This window comes from Mobula hypostoma, chromosome 8 (assembly GCF_963921235.1).
Source record: "Mobula hypostoma chromosome 8, sMobHyp1.1, whole genome shotgun sequence".
Taxonomy (NCBI): Eukaryota; Metazoa; Chordata; class Chondrichthyes; order Myliobatiformes; family Myliobatidae; genus Mobula; species Mobula hypostoma.
Window position 1 is genome coordinate 35323484 of NC_086104.1, and position 13430 is coordinate 35336913.

The 13430-nt window shown below is 39.0% G+C and overlaps 1 protein-coding gene across 2 annotated transcripts; it reads left to right on the plus strand.

The window, feature by feature from the left end:
- Positions 1-127: 127 nt before the first annotated feature.
- On the plus strand, positions 128-7685 carry cript (cysteine-rich PDZ-binding protein). Of its 2 annotated transcripts, XM_063055014.1 has the most exons (7): positions 165-399; positions 1481-1575; positions 2135-2316; positions 3404-3469; positions 3560-3614; positions 5747-5850; positions 6897-7685. In XM_063055014.1, exons 3-7 carry the CDS (start codon positions 2301-2303, stop codon positions 6959-6961), a joined length of 306 nt encoding a protein of 101 aa, XP_062911084.1. In that variant the 5' UTR covers positions 165-399; positions 1481-1575; positions 2135-2300; the 3' UTR covers positions 6962-7685. The 2 variants fall into 2 exon arrangements, with proteins under 2 accessions (XP_062911085.1, XP_062911084.1); XM_063055015.1 differs by lacking the exon at positions 6897-7685 and having other exon boundaries at positions 128-399; positions 2135-2275; positions 5747-5764.
- The last annotated feature ends 5745 nt before the right edge of the window (positions 7686-13430 follow it).

Consider the following 13430-nt stretch of genomic DNA (forward strand, 5'->3'; position numbering starts at 1 on the left):
ACCAATCAAAATCAGAGAGTCCTGTTTTGCTGCCTGCTTATTGGATCAATCGCGTGGAGGGGGTGGGATTTCTGACAAGGGTTATATTGGAAAGGTTATACAAGCGCACTGTCCCTGCCGAGGCGTTTCGTGCTTTGCAGCAGATGTAAGCCTCCTACGTACAGTTAAGGCGAATTCATGCGAATGTTTGCAATTGCATATTTGCAAATTTTATTGGAAAAAAAATATAAGCTCTGGAAGTATTAAACAGGTCAGATATATGTTTGGAGAGAGAACCAGCCAGAACCCTGATGCATCCGAATTATTGAGGGAATCTGAAAAAACTGAAGAAACTTAATTTGGAATCAGAACAGGAAAATATCCACTTCACCTGGAAGAGAAAAGTATGAGAGAAAGCAGGTATTAGAAACATTTAAAAGTCATCTCGATAATGCATGGATAGGAAAGGTTTAGAAAGCCATGGGCCAAACGCAGCCAGATGGGATAAACTCACTAAACACAGTCGGCATTGTCAAGTAGGGCCGAAGGACCTGTGTGCTGTTGCGCGACTCCATGACTCTGAAGTATAACACATTAAAGATAACCTTGTGCTGCTGCAAGGGTTTAACCCAAACGTCGACCGTTCCTTTTCCCTTTCGATACTACTTGACCTGCTGAGTGCCTCAGATAGCTTATTGCTATTGAAGAAACTATCTTGAGAGGAAGGTCGATTTCCACTCTGAGGTGTCAAGTGTTCAAAGTAAATGTATTAACAACGTACATATGTTACCAAATACAACCCTGAGATTCATTTTCTTGAAGGCATTTACAATAAAAAAAGAAACACAATAGACTTTATGAAAAACTGTCCATAAATAAAGACTGACAAACAACCAATATGTAAAAGAAGACAATCCCATCACTGAAATGTTCCCACAATCAATGAATTTACTTTCAAGGACTCATCATCTCATGTTCTCAGTAATTATTGTTCATTTACTTCTTTCTTTCTTTTTGTATTTGCCCAGTTTTTTGTCTTTTGCGCACTGGGTGTATGCCCAGTTGGTGCCGTCTTTCATTGATTTGATGGTTGTTATTGATTTTTTGAGTATGCCTGCAAGAAAATGAATCTATGAGTTGTCTACAGTGACATATATGTACATTGATAATAAATTACTTTGAATTCTGAAGTGAGCATGGCCTAGATGGTGGTGGGGGTCGTTGATAAAGGATGCCACTTTCATGTGGCAGGGCTTTATGTAAATAGACTCAATGGTGGAGAGTCCTTTGCCTGTGACGTACTGGGCCGGATCCACCACTTTATGTAGAGTAGACAGGTCCTGGCTGATGGCGTGGGTAGGTGAGTGGTTGGTGAGGTGGCATATTCCTTCCACTACTCAAAGCTGTTGGGATTGCTTGTGTGGGTCTGGATATTCCACGTACCAAACATTAGATTGAGCTTGTGTATGATTTCATTTCAACATGGGTTGTTATTTCACAGCACACAGGCTTTGTAGAGCAAGATCCAGTGGCAGGGGCCGCAACATGACTGGAAACCAGGCACCACTGCATGGGTATTTGATGCATATAAATAAGGTGGGTACAATGGTTGTTGTGGGTGTGTTTAACTCAATCAGAACATTAGATAAAAATGTAATTTTGATTCTAAAATCATTAGTTTACTTTTGTCAGTTTTTTGTATGTGACCAGATTTGTGGCATGCTTAGTTCCTCCAGCATTTTTTTGTTTGATCCAAAAATAAAATTATTTTTCTTTTTGTTAACTTTAATCTCAGAAAAATGCCTTTTGCTTGTAAAACAATAAAAAGCTACAGCAAGTTGAAAAGTTGGTAGTTACAGCGTGTACTTATATTGTTTAAAAATCTGCAAGATTGCAAAATATTTCCAATATTTTCTCTTTAATGTAAACAGAAAATATTGGAAATGTGAAATAAAAACAGTAAATGCCAGAGATGTTCAGCAATTGTTCAACAATAGAGAAGTTTATGGAGAGAAAATTACACATATGGTCAATTACTTTTCAGTAAATGATATAAACCATTCATTCGGTTTCTTTTGACGCAGATTTAGCTTGGTTTGTTGTGTATCTTCATCTATTTCAGATTTTATCTGATATTTTTGAACATTTTCAACAGAACCTACTGAGTGAGACAGGTTGCTGGAACGATTTTTGTTTGAAGCAATCTCGCACTAAGACCCAGAGGCTCACCCGGATCCTTCGAGCCAATGAGGAGGCAGCTTCTCGCGGCGGAAATGAGACCTGTGTATTGGAGGAAGTGAGTGATCGGTGAAGGGGACAGGATGGTGTGTGAGAAATGTGAGTGTAGACCTGGATGTTCCGTAATTGAGACCGGGGATCTGCAGGCCAGAGTGACACCGGCTACTGAGGTCTCGGCCTTCCCAGCCGGTGCTAATCTACACGCTGTCCAGGGCACCGAGGATGTTGTTACGGCTTGACTCCTTTAGAGGGGTGTGGGGAGTGGCAGTGGCCGTCTCTCCTTCATCCCCACCTGTGGTCAGGAACGGAGCGGGGAGATAGAGAACTGAAATTAAAACACAGCAGGAAATATGGGAAGCTCACAGCAGGTCGGGAAGCATCTGTAGAAAAAAAACAGTTAATATTTCGGGATAAAGAACATCCGAATTGGGAAAAGGGACAAATCAAGTTATTTTAATTCCTAGAGAAGGTGGGAAGTGTGGATAGAAAAGGGAGTATTTCTGAGAGGTGATACCAAGGTTGCCACTGTGTTTTACTGGATCTGTGGAGACCTTTCCGATAGCCAAGCCGATCTGACGGGCATCTTCAGCGTTCAGCTTTTAGTTAAAGCAACAGTTCTGGCTTGTATTTCACAACTTTAATGTGTCCCTTAGTTTTTTGAAACACCTTCATTAATCTATTATCTAGAAGTTTCTGAACGCAAATCTATTGTTATCTGCCGCTCCAGAAACCTCAGTTATGATTTACAATACTTCCCAAATTGTTTATGGATTTCCCGTGACCAATTAATGTTTGACTTCTCTTTTAATCATACAAGAATTGTTGTTTGAAATAAAACTCTTCCATTCAGGAGACAAAGTTTCTTCCAGCATAAGTGATAGACTGGGGACTGAGGCTTGGGCCTATTCCAGCTGCTCTGGGAGTGGATCTGGGATTCGGTCTGGTTTGGAATGCTGTCAGCTTGACGTGTGTGTGTGTTTTTTTCCCTCTCTCTTTCTCTGCATGGTGGTTTTTTTGGTCTTTTTTAAAAATTGGTTCAGGTTTCTTGATTTGTGGCTGCCTGTAAGCAGACAAATTTCAAAGTATAACTTATACATTCCTTGATAATAAATGTGCTTTGAGCCTCCATTGATCCCTCTTTATTGGTGGTTTTATTAATTTTACTCTTTGATTCCTATTCTCATAGGTGAAAAGAAGCTGGGAAGAGTTATCACTCCAGACACCTGGAAAGATGGATCAAGGAACACAATGGGTATAACATTCAGTTATGGCTGTATTTAGAATTTGATTACATATGATACACTGCAGTCCTTTTAACCAAAATTGCAATTTTATTATACAGAAAGTGGTGGCCGCAAGATCAATGAGAATAAAGCTTTGACTTCCAAAAAGGCAAGGTTTGTATAAAGCCACTTTTTAAAAGATAAAATTTTCAATGTTGAAGCTTTGTTTGAATGTATTACTAATGATTTAATATCCCCAATTGCCCTAGTTGGGTAAGATTTGTTTCTGAGTTCTCACTTAGGAAAAATTGTACAGTTTTACATTATAGATTGAAATAGAAATAGTATTGGAGCATCGTTGTGTCCAGATGAAGTGACTTGGTCCAGAATATTGACTGTTCATTTCACTCCATATCTGCTGCTTCTGCTTGGTACTACGCAAGCACTGCCGGACGGCTGTTATAAACGCAGTCGGTGTGAACGGCATGGGAGTTAAATTGTAAAGTGAGCTTTTTTGAATAGATCCCCTAAATCGATTTGATTGAGTCTATCTTTAAAAATACGAATGTCAGAAATACTGCTGTACACTTTGAATTTGTTCCAGATTCTAACATCTGCAGTTTCTTAGATTTTTTTTCCAGTGGGAATTGAGAGTAAAAATTAGGACTGAAGAAGCATGTCAAAATTATAGATGCTAGCAATTTTCTGTCTGATTATTTGATTATAAATAACTAATACATTTGGCCTATCAATTGAATTGAAACCTTTTGACTTGTGTTATTTGTACATATATTTTTTAAACTAGATTTTTTTGAAAAATATGTTCATACCCTATTGTATGGTTGTTGAACAGGGTTCTCTAGACAATGCTGAAAAGGATTTGAAAATCAGTGCTTAGAGATTGAAATTTGACTTTATGTAACTTATTGATGAAGCAGTGAATAATTTGGGCAAATAAAGGAATGGAGGAACAGGCCCTGAAAAGTTAGCATTTTCCTTTTGAGCTTTTTTAAAAAATGCATTGCATCTTGAACCATTATCTTTATCTACCAGCCTCCTCAACATCACTGCAATAACTTGTTCCTGTGGCACCAGTTTCATTTCTTCCGATGTCACTGAGTCAGGATTTGCTATGTGGGGTGCTCTCTGACTTCAAGCTGAAACCATTATTGTCTTTATACTGCCTGGTTCTGTTTTTTGTTGTCCATTTAACTCTATCTACTGTGGAATTCCTTCTCTAAAGTCTGTGATCCTTCAAATTTGGAATCATAAATACAGAGCTCCCTGTTGTTACCAGCGATCCCTTAGCTGTATAAACTGTGATCTGTGAACTTGCAAGTTGTGTCGTGGTCCTTGGAGGCCACATTTGAGCAAGCACAAGGATCTCAAGGTATTTAGGACTGCGTAAATGAATGGGATGAGAAAGTACGAAGTCATGGCATGATTTGAAAAGAAGGATGAGAAAATTTAAATAGAATTGTCAGGCTGAGAACCTATGCAGACGAGCATAATCTGCAAATTAATATTCTAGTCCCTTATTTTCTAGCCTGACATTTCTACTTCCATTTTTAAAAAAAATTCTTCAGTAACCTTACATTCTTTGACTGTAAACAGAAAGATCAATCTATTCAGTAACATGAAATCAGAGAATGGTAGAAGCACTCAGCTTCTGTGAAAGAAGAAAACATTTCTTCTGTCCTATTAACTGTTTTGCCTATCACATCCTACTGAATAACACTCACAACACGCTGGAGGAACTCAGCAGGTCGAGCAGCATCCGTGGAAATGATGAGTCGATGTTTCGTGGCCTCTGCCTCTTCCCTCTTCAGTCCTGACAAAGGGTTCCGGCCCGAAACGTCGACTTTCGTTTCCACGGATGCTGCCCGACCTGCTGAGTTCCTCCAGTGTGCTGTGAGTGTTGCTTTGATCCCAGCATCTGCAGAATATTTTGTGTTTACATCCTACTGAGTGTTTCTACTTTTTTCAGTTTTAATTTTGGAATCTTGATTAACTTTTTTGCATATTTGTTTTGCCCTCGAGCAGTTTTATGTTTTAAGAAAAACACTAACATTTGAACACCTTTCCAATGTTGGCAAGATAAATCTTTACTGCTCTTACACTTCCCTCTTGGTAATATGTAACTATTCTGTAACATAAAATACTTCTATAATGTCTTAGCCAACTTTTTTTCATGCTTTGTCATTTTCTGAATAAGATCCAGTCTAGTTCCCTTCTAATCTTAAAATAATTTAAAGTTTTAAACTGTTGTCGGAAGTAATTAAGTAAAACAATTACTTTTTCCTTAGGTTTGATCCATACGGAAAGAGCAAATTTTCAGTGTGCCGTATTTGTAAAAGCGCAGTTCATCAGGCTGGGTCTAATTATTGTCAAGGCTGTGCATACAAAAAAGGTATGTGTTGGTCATTTTGATTTATTTTACCATTTTGAGGTGACAATATGCTTGTCCACAGGAAGTTCTCAGACTTAAACTTTATGAAGCATAAGATCATGTTGAAAATGTTTGTAGTGTTCTCAGTGGAACTGAAAACTATCTTTGCACTAATTTTAGAAAACTAAATTTGTGTCTCTTGCTTGATTTTTGTATGCGATTTTTCAATATGTTTGTCAGTAAAATATTTCATTCTTTTGATGTCTTCCTGCAATGTTTTCGGACTTACTCATTTGGTTCGTAATTCAAGGTTAATTTAATCTTAATAGATGCTGTGTCATTCAGACCAATAAGTTAAATCGCTGGTAAAAGAAATCCTTTCTGGAAGGGCTGTTACCAGGTTCATTACTTTATCTCCTTCCTGCTCAAGAAGAATGAAAAAAGGCAGAATGCTACAGAGAGATTTATTAGGTGCAGCACAGATTCACCAGAATAACACTGTGACTAAAGGGTCAAATCATGAGTCTGTTTGCCCAGATTAGCTCTATGTTGGCTGGTGTAAAGAAAATGTTACCTCCAACTGAGGTATTTAAATGATTATAGAAATTCATAAGAACATCTTTCTTCTGGTATTACCATCTAAAACTTGAGGACAACAAAGATGATGTCAGGATGATCTTCATCTCTCAAAGGACATTGTAAATCTGGAATATTCAAAAGCTGTTAAAACAAGGACAATTTAAAAAATGAAATCAAAACAGCTAGGTTTTTATTAGGTATGGGGTACTGAGTAAAGGTATGGAGATGGAGCTGATGTGTACATGGAGTTTGACTTTAGTATTTTAATCGGCTATTTCTATTCCTGGATTTGGTTCTTTTTTTTTCTCTTGTGTCTATGAATATTTTTATCTCAATTCTTCAGGTCTTCATTTAAATGTTATTCATTACTATAGTTTTCTATTTCCAGTAAAAAAAATCCATTTACAATATGTTAAATTGCCTATCATATCTAGATCAACAAAATTATCAAATGTTCAAACATTAATCAGATTTTTCTTCTGTTACAGGTATCTGTGCAATGTGTGGCAAAAAAATTTTGGATACTAAAAACTACAAACAGACATCTGTGTAACTTAAATTTGAAACTTTGCTTGGGTATTTTGGATGTCATCGAAGTATCTAAACAACGTGCTGCTGCGCTATTAAAATTGCTCTTGTATGTAAATGAAATAAAATGTATATAATTCTAGAGCAGCAAAAGAAAAGCAGGCAATACTTCTGAAATAAATGTGGTTGCTTGTCTTATCTATTGCTACATGTATTTCCGTTGTAGAATTTACTCTAAATTGCAATATTGTCATGAATTTTGATTCGATAGATGACAAAGTCTCCAAATGAGTAGAGGCATAATCACCTTAGCTATATATTGACAACATGCAACATCAGCAAAATTTATAATATTTGATAGTTTATGTCCTCCTTCCATTTCTTGATTGCTCCAAATAAAAAAAAATTCTTGTAGCAGTCAGCATTCTTAAATTTGAAATGATTGGAGCTTTCTTTGAATGAAGTCACAGTGACAGACATCCTTTGTGATGAAACTACCTTAATAGAGTACTGTACTTCCTGGGAAGGATTCTATTGATGTTTTCCTATATTTGCTTTGTTTTCTTCTGATTCGGAAATGAAAATATTTATCAAGAATTCGGTCATTTGAACTTTTTCATTGCTGAGACTAATTTGCTGTGCTGAGTTACAGAATTACTCAGCAATTTTGTAAAGTTTCCTTTTTCTTAATGCTATGTAACAAACTTTTGATGTTCCAATTTTTGGAAGCAATAAAGTTACTTGGATTCTGGGAGTCTTTATCTCTGACTTGTTAATCCTTGCTTGGTGCTGATTGTCTAAAGTGCTGAAGAAGTCAAGCACATATGAATCTCCTTCATGGTCATGAATGAGCACTCAGACCAATCCTTATCTTGTCATCAACCTCACTCACCAGATGAGTGCAGTTGAAGTCTGGTGCACTAACCTCTACCTGGCAAAGGCTAAATGCCAGCTTTCTGACAGCTCCTTGTAACTCCCTCCTGACCTATAAGATCATGGCCCCAGTAATGAACAGCAGTCCACCATCTCCCAGATTGTTACATAATTCTATAATTCATCACATTGGGAAAACCCTTCACATCTCAAAGTCCCAAACCTGCATCTCCTGCGACCTCTTGCCTGTGGTCCATAAACAGAACTGCCCTGAAAGGCTTGCTATTCTGTACAGCTTGCCAACTGAACTAATTTATTCATACCTGGACTCTTTCCTGTCTCCCCTCTTCCATTCCCTTCACACTAATGTCTGGGATTCTTGTTTCTTTCTTGAACACAGACCCAACCAGTTTCCCTCCACTAACATTATCATCCACTTGTCAAAACTTGGCCTTGCTCTCAACAAATTCTATCAATTCCTCTCACTTTCTGTAGATCAAAGGGGTATCCATGGTTACTCACATGGGCCCCAGCAACACATCATTTAGTTGCCTATGTAGAACAAACCTAGTTGCATCAACTCCAGCACATCACAGACCATCACCCCCAACCATCCAGCTCTTTTCTCCACTACATTGGTACTGTTCCTGACATTTGTGTGGAACTCATCAATTTATTGCCTTTGCTGCAAGCTTCCACTCTGCCTTTAAATCCACAAAACTGTTTGACAGTTCCCCTTTCTGATTCTCAGTAGTTTGAACTTCCACTTACACAGCTGTCCACCAACTATCACAACTGCCTACTATAAAGGTGCCATCTTGCCATCTCTTCTCAATTTGTCATCACCACATCACTTCTCAAGATGAGGCCTCTTGCCCTTTGGCTTTTGAAATGTCTTCCTTCCAGAAGTGGAGCTCTCACAAGCTTCTTCCTCTATTTCCTGCCTTTCTGTTCTCACAACCCCAACCCAGAAAGAAGAGACAGAGAGTTTCCTTGGTCTTCACGTTTCACCCCATGAATATCCACATCCAATGTATCAACCTTTGCCAGCTCCTACAGGTTCATTCCACCAGTCACATAGAGCCAAAAAGCATGTAAACAGGCTCTCTGATCCAACTAATCCATAGTAACTATGACTCATCTAAGCAAGTCCCATTTGCCTGTGTTTGACCTACATCCATCCAATCTTCTCTGTGTTTCCCATTTTTTGTCTTTCTGCAAGGACCATTCCCTATGTGACTCCCTGATCCCTCCCACATACCCCTCACTGTCCCCTGGCACTTTCTCCTGTAGCTGCTGGAGGTTACCCCAGGCTACTGGGGGAGGCGAGGAAGGAGATTGCTGAGCCTCTGGCGATGATCTTTGCATTATCAATGGGGACGGGAGAGGTTCTGGAGGATTGGAGGGTTGCGGATGTTGTTCCCTTATTGAAGAAATGGAGTAGAGATAGCCCAGGAAATTATAGACCAGTGAGTCTTACTCAGTGGTTGGTAAGTTGTTGGAGAAGATCCTGAGAGGCAGGATTTATGAACATTTGGAGAGGCATAATATGATTAGGAATAGTCAGCATAGCTTTGTCAAGGGCAGGTCATGCCTTACAAGCCTGACTGAATTTTTTGAGGATGTGACCAAACACATTGATGAAGGAAGAGCAGTAGATGTAGTGCATATGGATTTCAGCAAGGCGTTTGATAAGTACCCCATGCCAGGCTTATTGAGAACATGAGGAGGCATAGGATCTAAGGGGAGCTTGCTTTGTGGATCCAGATTTGGATTGCCCACAGAAGGCAAAGAGTGGTTGTAGACGGGTCATATTCTGCATGGAGTTTGGTGACCAGTGGTGTGCCTCAGGGATCTGTTCTGGGACCCCTTCTCTTCGTGATTTTTATAAATGACCTGGTTGAGGAAGTAGAAGGATGGGTTAGTAAATTTGCTGATAACACAAAGGTTGGGAGTGTTGTGGATAGAGTGGAGGGCTGTCAGAGGTTACAGTGGGATGTCAATAGGATGCAAAACTGGGCTGAGAAGTGATAGATGGAGTTCAACCCAGATAAGTGTGAGGTAGTTCATTTTGATAGGTCAACTAGTTTTTTTACTCAGAGAGTGGTGAGTGTGTGGAATGGGCTGGTAATGGTGGTGGAGGCGGATACGATAGGGTCTTTTAAGAGACTTTTAGGTAAGTACATGGAACTTAGTAAAATAGAAGGCTATAGGTAAGCTTAGTAATTTCTAAGGTCAGAACGTGTTTGGCACAATTCTGTGAGCCGAAGTGCCTGTATTGGCTGTAGGTTTTTCTATGTTTCTAGGGACTTTTCTTACCATTATCTAAGTATCTAAACAGCCTTTCCAAATGAGGCAGAGGTTCACCTGCACCTCTTCCAACCTGGTCTTCTGTATTGTTTCCTAACTGATGTGGTTCTCTCTACAATGGAGAAACCAGTTGTGAATTAGTGTCCATTTTTGTGGGGCATCTGCGTCTTCCCCACATCTTAAGCTTTTGGATGCATGTCATTTTAACTCCTGTTCTCACTCCTATCTGTCTCACTCCTGTTTGTCCTTAGCCTCGGCTATTCATACAGAGAGGGCAAACACAATCTTATTTTGCTTGGGTAACTTACAACCCAGTGACATGAAAATTGAATTTTCCTATTTCAGGTAACCCACACCCCTGATACATTCTCACCTGTCCACCTACTTGTCTTCTCTTTGTTCACTTTTCCCGTCACTTCCTCTCCACCTTGTTCCACCTGGCAATCATTCCTTCCCTATTTATCCATATCTATCACCTACCAGCCTCTGTTGCTCTCCTACCTTTTATAGCTGGTATAGAGCAGCCTCACTCCTTTCCTCTCAAACCTTATGCAGAGTTGTGACCCATTAAGTCTACTCACAGTTATTGTCTATTAGATGCTGCATGCCCTTATGTCACCCTGAGTCCTTGCGTGCTCTCTCCTCTCCTCCCCCCCCCACCAATTCCAGAATCTGCACTGTTGTTGTGTCTCTACGGCCAAAATTATCTACTAAAGGAGCATTGCAAAAGAGCCATAAATACTCCAACATTTGCACATGTAAAGTATTCTTTCCAACTTGCAATATATTGGCTAAGATCAGCAAAAAACAACTAACTAGGTGCCAAGAACTACTTATCACAGAAATTATTGAGCAGGATAGCCACAAGATGGCAGTCCTTTCATTGTAGTTATACTTTGGGCAGCATCTTTGTAATTCACCTTTACAATCCCTTTGTGGTACAGTTTACATATATTACCGCTGCCAGGTGCAATAGAAGGAGGACAGGAGAAAAATACAGCCATAAATTGACAGAATTGGGATGCGTCAGCAGAATAAAGTGGTTTCTGGCCACATGATACTTCTCTAACACTGATAGTTTCTTCATCCTCAGTAATTCACATAGCATTGATTAGATTAGATTATGAGGACACTCAGTCCTCGTTTATTGTCATTTAGAAATGCATGCATGCATTAATAAATGACACAATGTTCCTCCAGAGTGATATCACAAAAAAGGACAAACCAAAGACTAACACTGACAAGACCACGTAATTATAACATATAGTTACAGCAGTGCAAAGTAATACCATAATTTGATAAAGAGCAGACCATGGGAACGGTAACAAAATGTCTCAAAGTTCTGATCGACTCCCGATAGTCCCCGATAGCAGGTGGCAGAAGGGAGATTTAAGTTCAAAGTTCAAATAAATTTTTTATCAAAGTACTTATATTTTGCCATAAACAATCCTATGGGTATTCACAGTAAATACAAAGAAACACATATTGGAATACATAATAAAAACTGTAAATTATAATAAATAGGTTAAAAAATTAAAATAATTAAGTATTGCAAAAAGAGAGGAAAATGTACTGAGGTAGTGATTACGGGTTTATTTTCCATTCAGAAATCTGATGGGAGGGGAAGAAACTGTTCCTGAAATATAGAGCACGTGTCTTCAGGCTCCTGTACCTCCTCCTTGATGGTAGCAATGAGAAGAGAACAGGTTCTGGGTGACTGGGGTCCATAAAGAATGATGCTGCATTTTTGCCGCATCGCCTTTTGAAGGTGTGCTAGGTGAGGAGGCAGCTGGCTGAGTCACAACTTTCTGCAGCTTTTTCTGATCCTCTGCAGTGCCCCCACTCCATACCAAATGCTGATGCAACCAGTTAAAATGTTGTCCATGGTACATCTGTAGAAATTTGTGAGTGTCTTTGGTTACTTACCAAATCTCCTCAAACTCCAAATGAAGTAGAGCCATTGGCATGCCTTCTTTGTATGTTGGGCCCAGGATAGATCCTCAGAGACGTTGACATGCAGGAACTTGAAACTGCTCACTTCTGATCCCTCTGAGGACTGGTGGGTGTTGCCTCTGATTCCCCTTTCCAATTTCTGCAATCAATTCCCTGGTCTCACTGACATTGAGTACAAGGTTGTTGCTGTGACACCACTCAACCATCTGATCTATCGCACTCCCGTATGCCCTCCTTATCACCATCTGAAATTCTGCCAACAATAGTTGTGTCATCATTGCAACAAATTTCATGATATATGTCAGTAATATTAAACTTGTTTCTGAATCACTTTACTTTGCTTTTACTTTATTACTTTATTGTCGCCAAACAATTGATACTAGGGCGTACAATCATCACAGCGATATTTGATTCTGTGCTTCGTGCTCCCTGGAGTACAAATCGATAGTAAATATAATAAAAATTTAAATTATAAATCATAAATAGAAAATAGAAAAGTGAAAATAAGGTAGTGCAAAAAAACCAAGAGGCAGGTCCCGATATTTGGAGAGTACAGCCCAGATCCGGGTTAAGATCCATTCAGCAGTCTTATCACAGTTGGAAAGAAGCTGTTCTCAAATCTGGCCATACGAGTCTTCAAGCTCCTGAGCCTTCTCCTGGAGGGAAGAGGGATGAAAAGTGTGTTGGCTGGGTGGGTTGTGTCCTTGATTATCCTGGCAGCACTGCTCCGACAACGTGCGGTGCAAAGTGAGTCCAAGGACAGTAGATTGGTTTGTGTGATCTGCTGGACTGTGTTCACAATCTTCTGCAGCTTCTTCGGTCTTGGACAGGACAACTTCCATACCAGGTTGTGATGTGAAAGACCACCCATAACAAAAAGAACAAACAACCAATGTGCAACAGACAAACTTTGCCAATACAAAAAGAAAATTTAAAAATAAATAAATAAATAAATAAACATGCATATAAGCAACAAATATTGAGAACAAGAAGTGAAAAGTCCTTGAAAGTTAGTCAATAGATGAGGGGACAGTTCAGAGTCAGGGTGAGTAAAGATCTCTATTGCTTATAAGAAAAACCTGTTATATCATAAGATTGTTTCTGCAAAGTTAATTCTATAACACAAACAGTGACTCGTAGTGGTTCTGGATTGTGTGAAATTGATTAAACTGTCATTTATTTTTGTTTAGTCCTATATATACTGTTAACTAAGCAAAGTTTGCAGCTGTTTCATAAAGATATGCAAGCAACAGACTCCAGGATTCCAGTAAGCAACGTTGAGATGAAGAGGATTTTAATTTTCAATTGATAATTATATGGAGGTGTACTTCTCTTTTATGTAATACTTAAAACCAAAT

Excerpts from the sequence above, each read along its gene's own strand:
- cript (XM_063055014.1), top strand. Across the intron at positions 3,615-5,746 it reads TTGACTTCCAAAAAGGCAAG|GTTTGATCCATACGGAAAGA; the intron begins GTTTGTATAAAG and ends CTTTTTCCTTAG. Across the intron at positions 5,851-6,896 it reads AGGCTGTGCATACAAAAAAG|GTATCTGTGCAATGTGTGGC; the intron begins GTATGTGTTGGT and ends CTTCTGTTACAG.